The sequence below is a fragment of the Hemibagrus wyckioides genome, linkage group LG08, assembly GCF_019097595.1.
Source record: "Hemibagrus wyckioides isolate EC202008001 linkage group LG08, SWU_Hwy_1.0, whole genome shotgun sequence".
Classification (NCBI taxonomy): domain Eukaryota; kingdom Metazoa; phylum Chordata; class Actinopteri; order Siluriformes; family Bagridae; genus Hemibagrus; species Hemibagrus wyckioides.
Window position 1 is genome coordinate 15,532,204 of NC_080717.1, and position 17,502 is coordinate 15,549,705.

The 17,502-nt window shown below is 38.9% G+C and overlaps 2 protein-coding genes across 4 annotated transcripts in view; one reads left to right on the top strand and one right to left on the bottom strand.

The window, feature by feature from the left end:
* Positions 1–11,479, top strand: part of mcf2a (MCF.2 cell line derived transforming sequence a) — a 36,897-nt gene extending 25,418 nt beyond the window's left edge. For 2 of the 3 annotated variants that reach the window (XM_058396273.1, XM_058396274.1), the window contains exons 16-30: positions 1,624–1,690; positions 1,802–1,917; positions 2,653–2,722; positions 2,852–2,944; positions 3,948–4,040; positions 4,202–4,327; positions 4,817–5,038; positions 6,316–6,408; positions 6,524–6,602; positions 6,689–6,752; positions 8,560–8,660; positions 8,829–8,938; positions 9,069–9,181; positions 9,923–10,026; positions 11,325–11,479. In XM_058396273.1, coding sequence (XP_058252256.1) covers positions 1,624–1,690; positions 1,802–1,917; positions 2,653–2,722; positions 2,852–2,944; positions 3,948–4,040; positions 4,202–4,327; positions 4,817–5,038; positions 6,316–6,408; positions 6,524–6,602; positions 6,689–6,752; positions 8,560–8,660; positions 8,829–8,938; positions 9,069–9,181; positions 9,923–10,026; positions 11,325–11,365 — 1,492 coding nt within the window. In that variant the 3' untranslated portion in view covers positions 11,366–11,479. Of the gene's footprint in view, positions 1–1,623; positions 1,691–1,801; positions 1,918–2,652; positions 2,723–2,851; positions 2,945–3,947; positions 4,041–4,201; positions 4,328–4,816; positions 5,039–6,315; positions 6,409–6,523; positions 6,603–6,688; positions 6,753–7,755; positions 7,898–8,559; positions 8,661–8,828; positions 8,939–9,068; positions 9,182–9,922; positions 10,027–11,324 lie in introns of those variants that run through there. The other variant, XM_058396275.1, reaches the window with a different exon arrangement.
* A 1,487-nt stretch (positions 11,480–12,966) lies between these two features.
* Positions 12,967–16,614, bottom strand: f9a (coagulation factor IXa). The gene is made up of 8 exons (XM_058396315.1): positions 16,465–16,614; positions 16,082–16,251; positions 15,986–16,010; positions 15,791–15,904; positions 15,374–15,502; positions 14,957–15,225; positions 14,702–14,828; positions 12,967–14,491 (listed from the first exon to the last, which is right to left on the bottom strand). The coding sequence occupies exons 1-8, from the start codon at positions 16,529–16,531 to the stop codon at positions 13,911–13,913; spliced, it is 1,482 nt and encodes a 493-aa protein (XP_058252298.1). The 5' UTR covers positions 16,532–16,614; the 3' UTR covers positions 12,967–13,910.
* Positions 16,615–17,502: the final 888 nt, after the last annotated feature.

Genomic DNA, 17,502 nt, shown 5'->3' on the forward strand with positions numbered 1-17,502 from the left:
TAATTTTTGACCATTCTTCCAGAAGCGCATTTGTGAGGTCACACACTGATGTTGGACGAGAAGACCTGGCTCTCAGTCTCTGCTCTAATTCATCCCAAAGGTGTTCTATCGGGTTGAGGTCAGGACTCTGAGCAGGCCAGTCAAGTTCATCCACACCAGACTCTGTCATCCATGTCTTTATGGACCTTGCTTTGGTCACTGGTGCACAGTCATGTTGGAAGAGGAAGGGGCCAGCTCCAAACTGTTCCCACAAAGTTGGGAGCATGGAATTGTCCAAAATGTCTTGGTATGCTGAAGCATTCAGAGTTCCTTTCACTGGAACTAAGGGGCCAAGCCCAGCTCCTGAAAAACAACCCCACACCATAATCCCCCCTCCACCAAACTTTACACTTGGCATAATGCAGTCAGACAAGTACCGTTCTCCTGGCAACCGCCAAACCCAGACTCGTCCATCAGATTGCCAGATGGAGAAGCGCGATTCGTCACTCCAGAGAACCCGTCTCCACTGCTCTAGAGTCCAGTGGCGGCGTGCTTTACACCACTGCATCCGACGCTTTGCATTGCACTTGGTGATGTGTGGCTTGGATGCAGCTGCTCGGCCATGGAAACCCATTCCATGAAGCTCTCTGCGCACTGTTCTTGAGCTAATCTGAAGGCCACATGAAGTTTGGAGGTCTGTAGCGATTGACTCTGCAGAAAGTTGGCGACCTCTTCGCACTATGTGCCTCAGCATCCGCTGACCCCGCTCCGTCAGTTTACGTGGCCTACCACTTCGTGGCTGAGTTGCTGTCGTTCCCAAACACTTCCACGTTCTTATAATACAGCTGACAGTTGACTGTGGAATATTTAGGAGCGAGGAAATTTCACGACTGGATTTGTTGCACAGGTGGCATCCTATCACAGGCAATATAGTCTATCTATCTATCTATCTATCTATCTATCTATCTATCTATCTATCTATCTATCTATCTATCTATCTATCTATCTATCTATCTATCTATCTATCTATCTATCTATCTATCTATCTATCTATCTATCAGCAGTTATTTACTGTTTATAGCTACAATAATGCCCTATAAGTGACAACAGGAGCTAACGTATGTCTTGCTGATCTTTCACAACATTATAATGGAACTGAACAGCTGCATGAATGATGGCACATAAGAAATTATAAGGTGAATTGCTGTGGTACAATAGAAAACACTTTGGAACAGGCTGCTATATGTGATTAGTTAACATCTGCGTTATGTTTATTATTTACATAGTTGACTTTAAAATAAATGTTTTAAATGAATTTTAATGATTAAAATTATTTACATAATTACTTCAAAAAATCATCTAAAAGTAGTTTCCTAAAATGAACAAACCAAACCAACAACAAATGACCAGAAATAAATAAAAGATTACACGTTTCTGTCATCCTTCTGTTAATATTTAATTAGATTTATGGCTCATCATTCTACCTTTATTATCATCCAGCCATCTGTCCTTTTCATTTTTTTTTCCAAATGGAAACCTGCTGTAACATTTCCTTTTATTGAGTACTGAAGAACACGTATAGAAATGTTCATTGATCTGGATGTGCTTACGTGTGTGTGTGTGTCTCTGTGCATTTTTCTCTAGTCGTGTAATGAGGGAGCTGATCGAGACAGAAAGAATATATGTAGAAGAGCTTCTGACTGTGTTGCTGGTAAGAATGCTGAAGATAAAAAATGCTCTTTTTGAAAATTAGGTATGGAAACTGCGCTATACCAGCGATCTAAGCTTCTGCTTCTCAGTGCTGGAACTGTGTTTATTGTAGGGCTACAGGGCAGAGATGGACAACCCCTCTCTCTCTTCTCTCCTGCCCACCAGCCTGCGCAACAAGAGAGATATACTGTTTGGAAACATGCCTGATATCTACAATTTTCACAGCAGGCAAGGCCACACGCAAACACACACGTCGTCTTCAAAACTTTATTATGCCACGGCTGATGAGCAGCGTGTAAACTAATCCAGCACATGGAGGATAAGTAATCCCTGTTTCCTATGAGATAAAACAGCCTGTTAGAGAAAAAAAACCCACACACACCGACTCAGTGGCTCGGAGCATCCCATTTTCTCACACACCTTTATTGCTTTCCCCCACCCCCACACTTTCAAACGCAACTTATCATGTTTGCTCAGCTCCATTTGTTGGTGCCTTTGAGACCAGTTTCTCCTGCTGGGTATCTAGCTCTGCTGGGCAGGATTGGCAAATTGGTTGCCTGCATGAAGATGTTCTGCCAATTAAAGTGTCTTAATTATCACTTAATAGCTGGTGGTGAAATAAGGATTTGAGCAAGCCAATGAGAGCACAGCTGGAGGAGTGTAGATCAGCCATGGGGGGTTCTGGCACGCTGCTGCTTGAGAATGATTCAGAAAGATATGCACTTTAATCTGACTTAATAGTAGAAATCTTGGTCCTAATTTCATATATGTTCATGTTTCTGATGCTAATTTTATGTACGCATGTCGTGATAATGAGAGTTAATATGTCCAGTGACACTCCAGTGATATAGTGGTGATTAGGGTAAATATGACTAGCAACCAGTTAGGCCTCTGAGGACAGATAAAGTTTAATTAAATTTGGTCCAAAATGACGGTGTGTGATTAATAGCCTGTGCTCTCCAGAGTATTCCTGCAAGACCTGGAGAGCTGTTTGGACACGCCTGAAGCTGTGGGAGCATGTTTTCTTGAACGGGTATGGCATGTAGTTTAACAACAGCATATCTAACCCTGTCATGATATTCTATTTCTGTGATGGATCTGTAATTCATTTTTCTTTGATTTGGTGATATAGTAATATAGAATTGTGTATATTTCGTTTCAGAAAGAGAACTTCCAGGTGTATGAACGTTACTGTCAGAATAAGCCGCGATCCGAGTCCTTATGGAGGCAGTTTTCGGACTGTGCATTTTTCTGGGTATTAAACCAACTTGTTTTAATGGAATTCTACAAAGTAGACGCAATTTTGGTTTGGATTGCATATTAATGACAGGCAGTGACCACTAACTCTTAACTATTTATAACATTTCATGCACGACGGCTTTGAATTCTTAATGTAGCCAAAGCTTTGAAGATGATCATTTATCTAAATTAAATAATAAATTGCTTGATGTGGTATGACATCTTAGCAAGTGAAAATGTCTTAAATGTAGTCACATTTATCTAGTATTTCCTGTTACAATAAACCAATTACAAAATTATTAATCCTATTTCTTTTTTGAAAACCCATGTCAAGCTTGAAATGGTCTTATTCTACTACCTTTTTCCTGACCTTGATTATTTATTTCAATAAAAGATGGAATATACCTGCTAATAGAATAAACAAATTCAAAGGCAGAAATGAATAATAGTATTCAAAGTATTTGATTTAGAATAATCTCATAATAAGAAATATTAGTTAAATATTATTATATATTAAATTAGTTAAATTATAAGTGAAGATATCATGAACACGGGAAAGTTATTTAATATTTCTCGTTATGAGAATATATAGCTGTATAACTAATATATACACATTTATATGCATTTTATATAATATAAAGACATTTCTAAGCAACTTAAACTTATTTCTTGACATATTTATTGTTGACACATTTCTTTGTAGAATTTTACATTTGAAATACACAAATTGGCAATAGGATAAGAAAATGTTTGAACAGATTGAAATAAAAAATATATTTAGAATGAGAAAATAGCTATAATATACTTATATTTGAATAGAAAAAATTTAATGAAGAAATTTGTCTATATTCATCATATTGGTTCTTGCAAGAGTATATTATGTTTTGCAGTGTTTTCCCATTTTTTTTAATGTAATTTGACAACATAAATAAACAAACAACAAAACTGCATGATATTGATAGTATGATAATTTGTGTCTGCATTTCGATTGTGTTGAGTCGTGCTGTTTTGTGTTTCAGGAGTGCCAAAAGAAGCTAGAGCACAAACTGGCTCTGGATTCATACCTGCTGAAACCAGTTCAGCGTCTTACCAAGTACCAGCTCCTGCTGAAGGTGTGCACAGATATTAACACACACTCTATACATTCTACACAGAAATATAGTTAGGATATAGAGAATATTCAGCTGAGCAGGGTAGGGGTTTACAGAATCCATCCTCAGTGTGCTAATGAGAATTGAGTATGTATCACAGTGAATCTGTGTATATTGTACAGGAGTTGCTGAAATACAGCTCAGGGTGTGAGAGGGTCTCCGAGCTGCAGGGTGCACTGAATGCCATGCTGGACTTGCTCAAATCTGTTAATGATTCTATGCACCAGATTGCCATCACAGGATATGAGGTGAGCACTGCGTATCTGCATTTTTATGATGGATGCAGGTAGATGATGTTGCAGGTTAGAAAAAATGGATGTTTATTATATAGTATGATGTTAATACTATCTGGCATCAGCATTAAAGTACGTAAGAGAATGAAAAAGAGGAGGAGCTTCATTTGGACCCTCAACCAGGAGAAAACATGTTTGGACTTTTTCTGGACTTATAACACCCACAACCTCAGCTGACTAGTTGCACTGTTTAAATTAAATTAAATTAAATTAAATTAAATTAAATTAAATTAAATTAAATTAAATTAAATTAAATTAAATTAAATTAAATTAAATTAAATTAAATTTTAACTTATGCTCCTCTATTTGATTCTTTTGATATTTGATATGGACAGTCGTAAAAAAGCATTTCTCTGCATGTCATATGCTGCTGTGCATGACAGTGTATGTGACCTATAAAATATTAACTTAAAAGTGTATATATGTGTGTGTGATATCTGTTAGGGTGATCTGAGTGATTTGGGCCGGGTCCTGATGCAGGGCTCCTTCAGTGTGTGGATCAGTCATAAGAGGGGTGCAACGCGGATGAAAGAGCTTGCACGCTTCAAACCCATGCAGAGGCACCTATTCCTGTACGAGCGAGCACTCCTCTTCTGCAAGCGCAGGGAAGATCATGGCGAGCACGCTAATAAAACGCCTTCCTACAGCTTTAAACATTGTCTAAAGGTAATGGCCATACATGCAAAATTTCCCTAATGAACCTGTTGCTAATTTATGTTACCAAAAGAAAAATGCAGTAGTAACTTTAAAAAGTGATTGAATTATTCTACAAGATGTATTAGCACCCAAAGCACATCCAATCATCAAGGGGTAGGAAAGACACCTTCAGTGGGTTTTTCACACTTGAAATAGTAAAGCTCGAGTCATTCTAAATGCTAGGAAATTCTGGGTTATCCTTTTTCACACTTCTCATACTTTATCTGGAGTTATCAGTTAATCCTGGCTGGACGTTTCACACTATACAGTCCTAAAGCCTGGGTTAACATCAACATCCATGATGAAATTGAGTCTCACTCAGATGTATTAGTGGAAAAAAATATGCCTAATATCACCTACTCTAAATCCTCCTTGGCTGTTGTAAGCAGGGTTTCTGTGACTGTACAAACTACGTAATATGAAGCATACTCTGTGCAGTTTCTGATTGGGTTTCTGTTGCTAAGCACCTAAACAAAACATTCTCATATCTCATCGATTCACAGAGTACACATTTGGCAGCTCAGTGAAAGGTTAATACCACAAAAGTGCTGATAACCCCACTTCGAAGCAGGGTTTTATAACCATAAGCGCTTCTATATTATAAGTGTGAAATGTTCCTCAACCCAGGGTTAAATGCAATGATTGGAACAACTATAACCCAGGGTTAAGTGCAGTGTGAAAAGCCCTACTGATCTTCACAGTCAAGTGTAAGCCTTGTTAGTGCAACCAGCTCCAGATGTTCCCCAGCCTAAACAAAATAAATAAAATAAAAAATTAACATTATTTATTTTTTTGTGCTTGTACATGTTCAAAACAAGGCCTGAAATCTATCACCAGGCAGACTCTGTTACACATATATTCTGTATCCAGTACCTGTGCCATATTTAATCATAAGAAGTATTAAAGAAAAAGTATAAAAAGAAATGCATTATAGAATTATTTTCTAGCAGAAATCAGGGTGTCTGTTTGAGCGGTGTGATCTTAAAGAATCGTACTGGTTCATTTGAGTTCAGCTGTAGAAGCTAGTACTGTCGGGATTCCAGTTCTCTTCACTTCTGTTGACTTCATAAATATTTTGAAAGATGTCCCATCTGTTTTATCTTGATTTATAATTAAGACCTAAGCTACGGGTCATCTTTTGCCTCCCCTGGGTTGTATGTGTGTGTGTGTGTCTGTATACACATACCAGCAGTTTTGTGAGAAGTGCAAATTGACTAGAGTGAGTGTTTCTGCATGTCCTCTTGCAGATGAGCGCTGTGGGCATCACAGAGAATGTGAAAGGAGATGTGAAGAAGTTTGAGATCTGGTACAGTGGCAGAGAGGAGGTATACGTGGTGCAGGTGAGGTCCTCATGAAGAGCTCGAGTCATTTTCAAGGGTGAACATTTTTTTAATCTTTTGTGTCAAGTATTTTAATCACTGAAATGCTTATAATTTGCCATTTTGTGATCATAAGGCACCGACAGTGGAGGTGAAACTTGCCTGGTTGAACGCAATTAGAAAAATTCTCACTAACCAGCAGAAACTATTCAAAGGTGACTACAAAAAATTATCGCATGTTTTTGCATTAAAATATATACATATATTGCTCAAGAATTCCCTCACGATGCTATTTGCTTAGGTGAACATTGTCGATCCAAACCATTGGCTGAACAGTTTCCTCTGTCTCCGCCCCTGTCTGAAAGGTAAGACTTTTGAGAAGTTCAGCCCTTTTATACAATTGCAGCCCTGTTAGCACATTTAGCAGCTGTTTACCTGTTTTCTTCACACTTCAGCTTCTTTAGCCTTTGATTTCCTAACATCTCCCTGTCCTGCTCTGACACTGCCTGTTGCTTCAGTTCTATACTGAATATACAGTCTACTGGAGAGATAGAATAAGAACAGAGTGTAGATGTGAAAGATATGCTGAGCAAATTCACAACACTTGTAACATTTCAGCACTAGAACATGGCATCAATATCCAGCCAATAAACATGCAGTAAAACAATGTGATGTAATAATAATAATAATAATAATCATAGCTTAATTAAGAGCTATATTAGAAGGAATACATTTATACAGTTATCCAATCAGCCAATCATGGCCCATCTGCCCTTAAGGTTCAGGGTGTTGTGTGTTCTGTGATCCTTTTCTGCTCATCATGGTTGTAAAGAGTGGTTATTTGAGATATAATAGACTTCTGGTCAGCTTTAAACAGTCTGAGTATTCTCCTCTGACCTCTGTCATTAACAGGGCATTTCAGGCCACAGAACTGACATCCAGTGGTGGATGTTCTTTGTTGTTGTTGTTGTTGTTAATAACATGGATTTCTGAAATTTTGAAATATTTATGAAATACTTAGACAAGCCTGTATGGCACTGTTAATCATGCCTCAGTCAAAGTCAGATCATATCAAGTCAGATTTTTCCCCATTCTGATGTTTGATGTGAACATTAACTCAAGCTCTTGATATATTTCTGTGACATTTTATGATATATGCTGCTGCCAAGTAATCGGCTGATTAGATAATTGCATAAATGCACAGGGACGCAGGTGTTCTCATGTAAACTGGATGCTGCGTGTATACTGTTAGTATAATAGTTTGTAGTTAGTGTATATAAAAGGTGAAAGTGTGTGGTGATGATGATGATGATGATGATGATGGGGAGGATGAAGCTGCACTGTGTGTGGTTGCTTGTCCTCCTGCAGGGCCATGCGGCCTCCCCGTGGGGTCCTTACAGGTTGCCTGCCACGTCTGGACCTTGTGTCCGTGTCAGCGGGTGCGTGTGTTTGTCTGCGCTCCCGGAGCCCACGCCTCGCTCACCCTTCCCAGTGCCAGTGACGCTCCGCGGTAAAGCGGGTCGCTCTGATTCTCTTTCATCACACACACACACACACATACACACAGGGCTGCTGCAGCTACGCATCCCTCATGTCATAGCTTACCATCAGAGACCTACTACATGCGTCATCCATAATGTAGTTCTGCATGGAATGCAAATAATGAGAAAACCAAGAGCCTTGGATATGGCTCCATGGTTTTGGCTGCTGAAACCATGCTTAGAAGCAATATTTCAATCACAGCGCTTAAAAAGAAGCTGATGTTTGGCATGATGCTTAGTATCTAGCCAGTGCCAGCTTAACCATATCATGTCCTTTCAGGGTTTGAATGAAATATCCCTTTATGATAGATAAAGTTAAAACTGAGACTAGTACAATCATTAATTTTGTTTGAAATGCTATAATCACTCACAGGCAAGTGGTGAACAAATAAGCCTTTAAATAAAAACCTCAACAAATCACATCTTAATTACTTTTGTTTCATTTTGGCTCAGCATGTGGCTGTGCTCTAATAAGTTCTTCCTAGGTCTGAATGCAAGCTTGTATCTTCTGGTGCAGTTTATGCTGGGCTGCTGGACAATTTGGCTCGTTTCTTTAGTTAAAATGGTTGTATGTGTTTGAGAGAGTATTCATTCAGCTGCTTTAGTGTATCCTGTTCCTCACCTAACGCAGCAAGAAGCAAAGAGCGTCAGTCAGCTCGGAGGAGACGGAGTCAGGCCATAGCAGTCCAGACCCGTTTAGCCGATCTCCACAGCACCAGGACAACAGACACAGTGTGTACACACACACACACACACACACATGCACAAAAACACACATATTGGATATTGGTGCTTCAAATGATTTTTGTTCTTCTGCTTCTGGCTTTCTTTATTAAAAAAAAATGTTTATTGTTGTTCTTTCTTTCTTTCTTTCTTTCTTTCTTTCTTTCTTTCTGTCAGGTTGGCCAGGTGCCACTCACTCTGTGGATATCTGTGAGGGTCTGGAGGACTGGAGTGGACCTAATCTCCCTAACATGTCTGATACTGAAGAGGAGGACACTGTTCGTTTGGTGAGTGTGTTCGATCTCATGAGTCCAGCTGTAACTACCAACACATGCTCTGTGTATTTATTCTCAGAAATATTCTCTCAATTCTCTTTCCTGATTTTACTGAAATGAATTTCCTGTCTCAATCCACCAGTCTCCAGGTAAATACAAAGCTAGAGCAGGCTCTCACAGATACGCTCCAGATGACCTCATCATTAAGTGTGGTGATGTCATACAGCTGCAGCAGGAGGACAATGATGGCCACTGGTGTGTTCTGTTTACTTCTGTTTTACAGTGGACCCTCGGCATAAGAATGCCTTCCCTTATGAATTTTCGCTTAAGAATTGAAATTTTGCAAGAAATTTGCATCGGCATACGAAGCATTTTCGCCATACGGACGAACCGAACCGAACGTCGGCTAAGTTGCGCGTACGTCTGGGAGTTGTTCAAAACTTGTTTGCGTCAGTGGAAAGCCAAGTGAAGCCAAATGAATTTTTTTTCAGTCAGTGAAAGCTGTTTCAACCCATAATACCGACATTGCCTTCGGCATGCGCTCAAAAGCTGCGTGATTTTTTTGCATGTTTTTTTGTTGACAGATTGGTAGCGTGGGTGGTCTGTTCTATTTTTAGCCCAAGCTTGGTGGCACGACTTCCTGCGAGGACCCTTGACCCTTGGAAATTGGTATTACTGGATCTGCATTTACATTATTTCTTTTGAAGAAATTCATATCGCAATACGAATTTTCACCTTAAGAACGAATTAAATTCATATGCCGAGGTTTCTCTCTATTTTAGTTTAACAGTTTTGTTTATGAATTCAAATAAAGAAAAAATATCTGGTAAGATTCCTGTGATGAATTTGTCTACCCTCTACCCACTAAATAGTTTCTTGTTCCTTATAATCAGTTTCTCTAAACATTGCTAGTGTAGTTCACCTTTTTAAAGAAATCACTCAGAGTCATGTAGCAGTGTTTATGCTATTAGCAAACTCATCCATGGTCTCTTGTAGGCTGGTGAAGAACCTGAGCACGAAACAAAAAGACAGGCTCTCTGCTTCAGGCCTGCATGGCATTATGGGAAGCTGCAGCAGAGGGCGCTCCAACCAGTTGCACGGTGTGTAATGTGCTGTAAAAAGCAACACTTGTAATGTGTGTATTTATTGAGTAATATTGTGTACATTTGTTTCTGGAAAAAACAACCTTAGACATAGTTAAATTCTGACACTACAAGCAACTGAAATATGTTTCCCTTTGGCACATATCTCAGTCACAAGTAAAGACTCTATTCTAACTCCACTGAACACCACCAACATGTTGTCTCAATCAATTTCATTTGTGTTTAGTTTAATAAGCAATCAGCAAACTAAAAAAGTAATGAATCACATTTATAATAGAAAATCAGTAGCATCAAAAGCATCATCCACTTCAGTCTCTTTAGTCTCTTAGCTTGAGTTTAAAGTAACTCACAGCATTTGATGTCGTCTCTTCACTGGACTGATCGCTGTCTGTACTTACATACACTGGTGCTGAAATCTGATCTCTGATTAATTCAGTGAGTTTTGTGTTGGTTAGATTTTCTATTTTTTAGCTCAAGTATTTAAACATTACATTTTTATGTGCTGCAATTTATATGGTGTAAGTAACTGTGCATGTGCATTGTTTTCACATGGAATCTATTAGGTTTCTGTCCATTTTGCTGTAAATCATATCTAACGTGACATTAACCGTAGTAGAAAAGCACAGCTAGCAAGCTAGCAAATAAAATATTTTTGCTAGGCCAGAACCTTCCACATTACTTTAGGCAAATGACCCCATTTTGATATTATGAATTCTTTGTGGCCTCAAGCCCTTGTCATTTTAGTTGCTTTTTGTTATTTATCATCAAGGTGTAAATACATATTCAGTAAAGATTTCTGAAGATATTTTGTTCATTTCCTTGACTTCTGTTGTCAGCATCGCTTAAAATTGTCTAGATTCTAAAGCAGGTGAAAAACTGTCCGATTTTATTATTAAAACCACAACATAAGGCAGTGTCAGGGTAGAAAAGATATAGCACATGCTCTTAATATAAATGCAACTGATTTAGATGCTACTCACAGTAATTAGTAGCAAAGTCCATCTTCAGAGTTAGATAACAACCTCAGATAAACTCCTGCTCTGTGCTCCATGATGTATTTGCAGCCATGATTGTTGAACTGGATCTTTATCTAACATGATATCTGCATTCATAAAGCATTGGTAAGGTTCTAAAGGAAATAAAGACTTTTCAGTAAAGGTGTCAAAATATTTTCTGCTTGGCAGAATGATATGTTTTCACAGGTTGCTATATATACTGCATGAATGCTTTCATACTTTTCCTCTTTGATGCGTGTATTGACTTATATCTTCTCTGTTGGTCGGTTTGTTTTGCAGAACCAGGAAGACTGAAATCATGGAAGCTGAGCTCCATCTAGACTGTCTTTTGTTTCGGCATGTTCAGCCTCATGGCTATGTGAGATTTATCCAAGACACTTGTGGCAATACTATTCTATACAAGGGTGGGTGCCCTGTAGCCAGAGTTCTATATATATATACATATATATATATATATATATATATATACATATATATATATATATATATATATATATATATATATATATATATATATATATATATATATATACTGGAGTATATATACTGGAGTCTGGAGAGAATAAGGGCATTGCGCTTATTTGAAGGTCTATAGAAGTCACACAAACCAGGTGCCCACAGAGGATGCACCTTTTTTTCCTATCAAGTATTTTGTCCTCAATTAAGTTGTCTCATGGATTTGAGACACCCACAGCTACTCTGTTTTACCACCTGGTGACTGGACATGATGCTTGGCGGATTTTGGCCGATTGGACTGTGCGGCACCATTTAAAATATATTGGAACCAGTATCTTATTGTGATATAATATAATACCCACCACTCAAAACGTGAATGACTTCCAAGATCCAACGTCTAAAGACTGACAAAAGGACCAGCAGTTTGTTTGGTACTCTACTGCTACTGCCAGCATTCTAGAGATGAGAGCTACATGGCTTTTTCATTTTAGAGGTCAAATGTCTCTGAGCCACACACACACACACACACACTGATAGCCAAAGAAATCCTAAGGTGTTACTGATCCTGATTCTTTTTAAACAGACTTAAAATATAATATTGAGTAATAATTGTGTGTCTATAGACAGGCTATTAAATGGCCTCACACAAGGATTGGACCTGAGAGGATTCCTGAAAATTTTAAATGAAAGTTTAATTGAATTCCCTTTCAGGACAATAACATGTCATTCCACAATGCATCATGCCATTAGCAAACTGAGTGTAGTACTGTAGGCTACATTGTTTTATAAAAGCACTTGAAACAAACTTAAGGTCTGAGAGCCTTCTGAATATTTAGGGTATAAAAGTCAGAACCAAAAAGAATTTTGGGAGACAGTTGGTTTATTATTAAAACACGTATGCATGAAGATCTTTAATTAAGTCATGAGGGCCCGAGATTGACGTACAAGTTGAATTGAAACATGCTCCCTTTTTTTTTTTTAAATTTAATACATCTCGGCTTCCTATTAGAGAAGGTTTTACAGCAGACATGGAATGTGCCTACTGGGTTCAGCGCATAATTAAATATTGATTGTGGACTTATATGAATTTACCACATCAAATCAAGCCCCCAGTTGGAGGGCTGGCTTTGATATGCCAGCGTTTGAAGTGGAAATGAGTTTGGTGAAGCAGCAGGACCAACTCCAAAGTGCACATTTCTTTACGGTGCTAATTTATTTATTTTGCTAGTAAGTTCTTACTTTACAGCTCAGAATGCTATGCCAGGCCCCAAAAAACTGTAGATATGCACACTGCACACTATTATTTCCAGTTTAATGTGCCTGATGAACAGCTTTAATTTATGTAAATAAGTATGCACTATACTGTAAATGTAGCAACTGTAGCACTTATGGACAATTTTTATATGGACTTGTATCATATGTGTTTAAATAAAAGATTTTCTAGAAATTCACTTTTAATTGGAGGGTTCTACACCACTCTCTCTTTCTCTCTCTCTCTCTCTCTCTCTCTCTCTCTCTCAAAAGCCACTGAAATGGTTGAAAGGCCTTGATCGGCGATGGGGGAGATCCAGCGTTTTTTCAGAACTGGGCCATGAGTCTTTTTAGGCACACACAATCAAAAAGTAGGCTTTGAGTCTCAGATATTCTCAGCATACCACATTTCTTCTCTTCCTCTGAAGTGTGCGAGTTCAAAGCTGCAGCACGGCTTGCTTTTCGGGCTCTGTGAGATGAATTTATCAAGTGATTTCTGCCAGTCCAGTAGGGAGGGAAGAGGAGGGGATGGGTAGAGGGGTGTTGCACGATATGCATTTAGAATCTTGTCCTGTTTTTATGCTCTCTTTGAAGAAATACTAAGTACATTTTTGTATTTTGTCTGTCATCATCAAGTACAACTAAATGTTCAGTGTTAATAGAGGTTTTATTTGTACTTCGCACATAAGGAAATCAATCCAGTTTACGCCTTAAATTAACATTGCCCTATTCAGAAAATATTCTAGTGATCAACTAATGAAAATATAGGACGCTATCTGATGGCTGTATGTACATGCTTTTTTCAGTCTGTATCAAGGAAAGGTGGCAGAAGTCTAAAAGCTACAATTAATTAAGAAACCTTTCATATTTAGTGGTCAGTAACTCCCACAAAACTCCTTAAAGAGGGCACAATCCCATACATTACAGCCTACAACACATCTCTTTGGACTGGGGGAATACCTGGAGAAAACCTTGAAGGCACAAGAAGAACAAGCAAATTCCACACTCATGGTGGAGGTGAGAATTGAACCCCCAACCCTGGAGGTGTGAGGCAAACATGCTAGCCACCGGACCCCCTTGTTGAAATTACTGCTTAGTAAAAATCCAATTCTTGCAAAAAAAAATAATAATCAGAGAGAGAAACAAAAAACCTTCAAATTATAACTCAACATCATTAGCTGGCTTCTTTTTGGTGATCCCCATTACAAACTGTATCCATTTGTAGTAGTTGCCTACCCGTGTGTATACACCATACTTTCCTTTCTTGGCACATTCCTCCCCCCAGCTAACAATGCCAGTAAGGAACCATGTTCCTTGATACTGGTTGGCATGGGGTCCCCCACTGTCCCCCTGGCACGCATCCTTTGATGCGTCTTTATAGCCAGCGCAGAACATGAAGTGTGTGATCCGCTCACTGCTGCTCTCCTTGCAATTGCTCCTATCCACATAGGGCACTTCAGCTATCTGAAGGACTTCTGCAGTTCTCCCTTGAAACAGCAGCCGTCCCCAACCACTAATAGTGGCCGGTGTGCCGGACTGAAGCAGGCTCTCGCTAAAGCTGCTGGGTCCGAGGCAGATAGACCGCACGTGGTTGTTGAACAGGATGGAGCCGCGTAGATACACAAGAGCAATGTCATGGTTGTATAAGGAAGTGGATGAGTCATAGCGAGGGTGCATTATGGCCTTCTCCACTGCTATGTCCTGCTCTGTGTCTTCTTTCCTGTTGACATCATGCTCACCTGTGGGATATGCAGATTAGCACAGAACAGCATTGGATTTGTCATGTTCCAAATGACCTGGATTATTTTAACCACATTTAATTTAGCTATGTGTGTATGAGAGAGTAATTTTTAATTCTACGTTCGAAGTGAAAATGGTGCAGTATAATCCTTGCTATATAACCTGTAAATGTTGCATTATTTTATGTCGCTGTTAGTCTAGAGTCTTACCTACTCTGATGAAGAAATCTCTCTGCTTGCTCTCTTCTATACAGTGTGCTGCAGTGATCACCCACTTTGCGCTTAGAATAGATCCTCCACAGAACACCTGCTGTGTGGCGCGCAGCACCAAGGCCACCTACAGTACACCGGTCAGCAAAGCCATGCTTATACATTGTCCAGATATCATATCATGCTGCTTATTCCAACATCACTAACAGTTCACAAGTATCCGCTGTTGTGAAATTGCCCAAACTCTCTCTGTACCTGCCAGGGAATTTCTCCAGGCGTTGCCAAGTCTCCACCAATGATCCGAGTCCTGTTGCTGACCTGCTCTGTGGTGTTATGGTACCACATGGGTAGTTTTGATCGAGAAGATGTGATTTTGACCTTCGTTTGGCTTATGGTTTTGTTGGTAATGGGAACTCTCAGCTGTGTAACACTTCTGTCAGGTTCTGTCTTGTTAGTCGATTTGGAGCCTAAAGCTCTCACAACGACCTTTTTGCTCAATTCTCTAACACCACAGGGGAACTTCACTGTAAATACACCCAAAAAGAAATACTTTTAATAGTTTAATAGTACTTTTAATACTTTTAAAGATTTGATAGCATTTAATATGAAAAAGTTAGATGATGCGGTCACTCTCTCAGCAGTCATTGTTCTGGGAAGATGGATATAGATTACCTTCAGGCACACATTTAACCTCCTCAACCAGTTTGTACCCAGTAGCACAGGAACAAACTGCCGCAGTCTCCAGTGTTGAACAGAAATGCATACAGCCTCCGTTGTTTATGTCACACTTCCTGACAGTCACTAAGCAGAGCAGTGTAAACAAACATGGATCATGTCGGGAACATTAGGAAATCACTGACATTGTACTATTTCCAAATGTGCCTTAGTCTTTTTTGTTGAGAGAGAGACAGAGAGATAAACAGAGAGAGAGAGAGAGAGAGAGAGAGAGAGAGAGAGAGAGAGAGAGATAGATAGATAGATAGATAGATAGATAGATAGATAGATAGATAGATAGATAGATAGATAGATAGATAGATAGATAGATAGATAGATAGATAGATAGATAGATAGATAGATCAATGTTCTCACCTATTTCACAATTTTCTCCAGTGAAACCTGGTCGGCAGTGACATATGTATGTGCTTTTTTGGTGCTCACATGTGCCCTGGTTTTTACATGGTGTTGATTTACACTGATTTGCATCTGAAATATGAAAATGTTTTGTTGAGATCCAGTGTGTGACAAATTTTACTTAGTTAAGCTGAAATAAGCAAAGTAACTTACAAACATAACCTGACCAAAACTCCATCTGTAAAACCAGAATAATTGAGTCAGTGATTGGTAGAGTTCTGTAGTAATGTGAGCTCTTCTTTTACTCACTGTTTTCTCATCATTTTCAAAGACTTCTCTGGCCTCCTCCACAGTGCACAGCTCCTCGATGCACTCTCTTTCCAAATTCCCTTGAAAAAACTCCTCAAAAGCACCAGTATTTGCACGCTTGTACCTCTGAAAGACAGCATCTGCCTCCCACTTATCCAGAAACACTGGCCCTGGGGAGATATAGAGAGTTGTGAAGTGATTAAGATTAAGCACAGATCTCTAAAAACATACTTATACTAGGCACTTATTCTTCCATTACTCGTCTATAAAGCATTATTGTATGTATTGTTATTTATGGACAAGAAAGCCAAGAGCCATTTGGATTACATGCTTCTGTCTGCCATTGCCCTAGTTTGAGCATTGTGAGCTACTGGGTTTCTTACCTGCAAAGATATGTAGCTTTTGCTGTAGCAGAACCCAAAAGAGGAAAAAAACAGAGAAGGCAGCCATGCCTGTGGAGAACAAATTTATTCCACGCTTCGGTCAGAGGCTAAATAAACTGAGCCAGCACAAAGTGCAACAGTATGTTTGTTCTACCCACATAGTTTTGTGTGTGTGTGTATGTGTGTGTGTATTTGTGTGTGTGTGTGTGTGTGTGAGAGAGAGAGAGAGAGAGATTTATTCACAATCAAGTAAATAGGGGATTACAATTTAATAAGATGAAAACAGATGTGAAATTTTGCTGAGCTAAAGTGTAGACAAAGCATCTACATACATCTGTTGAGAATTTTTAGTTACCCCACATGCAAATACTTTAACCAATCTTTGTGCAACATACAATAAATAATTAAAAGCATAAGTAAGCAAGTTTTTTTTGTGCACTAATTCTGTACTAATAATGATTTGTACTGTTTATACCACCTCCTCACCTGCATCTATTTTCTCAGAGTATTAAATGCATCTGTCCTCCACTAGATGGCAGGCTTGCAACTTCAATTCGCTTCTCAAAAGAACATTTACTACTTTAATTAAATATATATGCACATATTTACAGGCTCAGGATCTGGTCCAGAGTTAATAATATCGTTTATGATTTTGGTAATGAGCTAATTACAAAAGTTTGTGCAGTTTCTCATTATAATCATTAGCTTATAAGCATTTTTTTCTCCATTTCTGCCTTTTTCTGAAAATTAAAAATCTCCATCAGCACCACTGATAGGTATACCTGGGGCTCTATGAGAGCAATAAAATTATACATGACCTAAAAATGGACTCACTGAACCCCATGAAACACAGATACCATTAGTATCATCTGTAACGAGGAAGGAGCTGAATAAGCAAACTGGAGGAAAACCCTGGAGGCTACAGTTCAATTTCACTGCTAACCAGCAATTTTAAACCCCTTAGTATCTAACCCAGGATCTTCTAGACCTTCGCCTTAGGGATCCCCTTGGCTTCTCAGATGGAGCGGTCATATTGAC